The 1576-nt window shown below is 72.3% G+C and overlaps 1 protein-coding gene across 1 annotated transcript in view; it reads left to right on the top strand.

The window, feature by feature from the left end:
- Positions 1-196: 196 nt before the first annotated feature.
- Positions 197-1576, top strand: part of LOC113405844 (multiple epidermal growth factor-like domains protein 8) — a gene marked incomplete at its 5' end in the record, with an annotated part of 10532 nt that continues 9152 nt past the window's right edge. Inside the window, 2 exon segments of the mRNA XM_029914442.1 lie at positions 197-410; positions 874-1074. Coding sequence (XP_029770302.1) covers positions 197-410; positions 874-1074 — 415 coding nt within the window.

The raw sequence follows: 1576 nt of genomic DNA, 5'->3' as shown, positions 1-1576 counted from the left end.
GCACCAGGTCCCCGGGGGGGAAGGGGCGCGCTGCTGGGGGGGCAGCTCGGGCGCCAGGTCCCCCGAGGGGGGGGTGACGGGGCACTGCTGGGGAAAGCTCACAACACCAGCGCGAGAGGGGCAGCTCGGGCACGGGGTGCAGGGGCACTGCCGGGGGAAGCTCGCAGCACTGGCGGGGGGGTGGGGGCTGCAGCAGGCTGACCCCGGTGTCCCCCCAGGTGTCCATCGTCCGCAGCACGACCATCACGCTGAGCCCCAGCTCGGAGATGGACGTCTCCCTGGTCTACAAGGGCTTCATCTACCCGCTGCTGGCCGGGCCCCCTCCCGCCCCCCACATCTCCGTCTGGGCCCGTGTGCAGCGCCTCCACGTGGTCGCCAAGCTGGGCCGTGCCCCCAACGCCCCCGAGCTGGTAAGGGGGGAGCCGGGGCCATCGGGGCTGCCCCAACGCGGTGACATGGGGTCTGTGCCAGGGAGCAGGGTGGGGTCAGCTGTGGGTGCTGTGGGGTGGGGAGGTCAGCAGGGGGCTCTGGCTCTCCCTGACCCCCAGCCCGTGGCAGGAGGAGGTGGGGCGCTGTGGGGCAGGGGGCAGTGGGGCAGCGGGGGGCTCTGGCTTCCCCTGACCCCCGGCCTGTGGCAGGAGGAGGTGGGGCACTGTGGGGCAGCAGGTCAGCAGGGAGCTCTGGCTCCCCGTGACCCCCGGCCCGTGGCAGGAGGAGGTGGGGCGCTGTGGGGCAGGGGGGTCGGCAGGGAGCTCTGGCTCCCCCTGACCCCCGGCCCGTGGCAGGAGGAGGTGGGGCGCTGTGGGGCAGGGGGCAGTGGGGCAGGGGGGCAGCGGGGGGCTCTGGCTTCCCCTGACCCCCGGCCCGTGGCAGGAGGAGGTGGGGCGCTGGGCCGTGCAGCAGGAGAAGGAGACGCGCCCCCTGCAGCGCCCGGGCACCCAGCGGCTCTTCGGCAGCCCCGAGCGCGGCAACAAATACCTGGTGCAGGTCGAGGGGCATCTCAACAGCTCGGGCACTGGGCAGAGCAGCGAACTCACCCTGGTGTGGGACCGCACCGGGGTGCCGGGCGGCAGCGTGAGTAACTCCCTCCCGTGCCCCCTGTGTGCCCTCCACGTGTCCCTCTGTGTGCCCTCCACAAACCCCCGTGTGCACCCCACGTACCCCCCACCCTGTGTGTAACCCCACCATGTGTACCCCCCATTTACCCTCTGCGTCCCCCTGCCCCATGTGAACCCTCCGGACCCCTCCCCCCATCCCTCTGCCAGGTGGCAGTATGTACCCCCCATCCCCCACACCATGTGTACTCCCGACCCTCTCCCCCTTGTGTACTCACCTGTATCCAGGTGCCGCGGGGGGATGATTGGGGTGCGGTGAGGTGGGGAAAGGTGAGGGGCTGGCTGGGGTAGGGAGGGGTGCTGCAGGCTGATTGGGAGGTGCCCTGGGGGGCTGGCTGCTGGGGGTGCCCTGGGGGCTGCTGGGGTGCATGGGGCTAGCTGCCGGGGTTGCCCTGGGGGGTTGGGGATGATTGGGGGTTCCCTGGGGGGCTGGCTGCTGGGGTGCCCTGGGGAGCTGAGGG

This window comes from Terrapene carolina, unplaced genomic scaffold, assembly GCF_002925995.2.
Source record: "Terrapene carolina triunguis isolate 2854851 unplaced genomic scaffold, T_m_triunguis-2.0 Scaffold51225, whole genome shotgun sequence".
Taxonomy (NCBI): Eukaryota; Metazoa; Chordata; order Testudines; family Emydidae; genus Terrapene; species Terrapene triunguis.
Note: the sequence above shows the minus strand (reverse complement) of the source record. Positions and strands in the feature narration are given on the sequence as shown.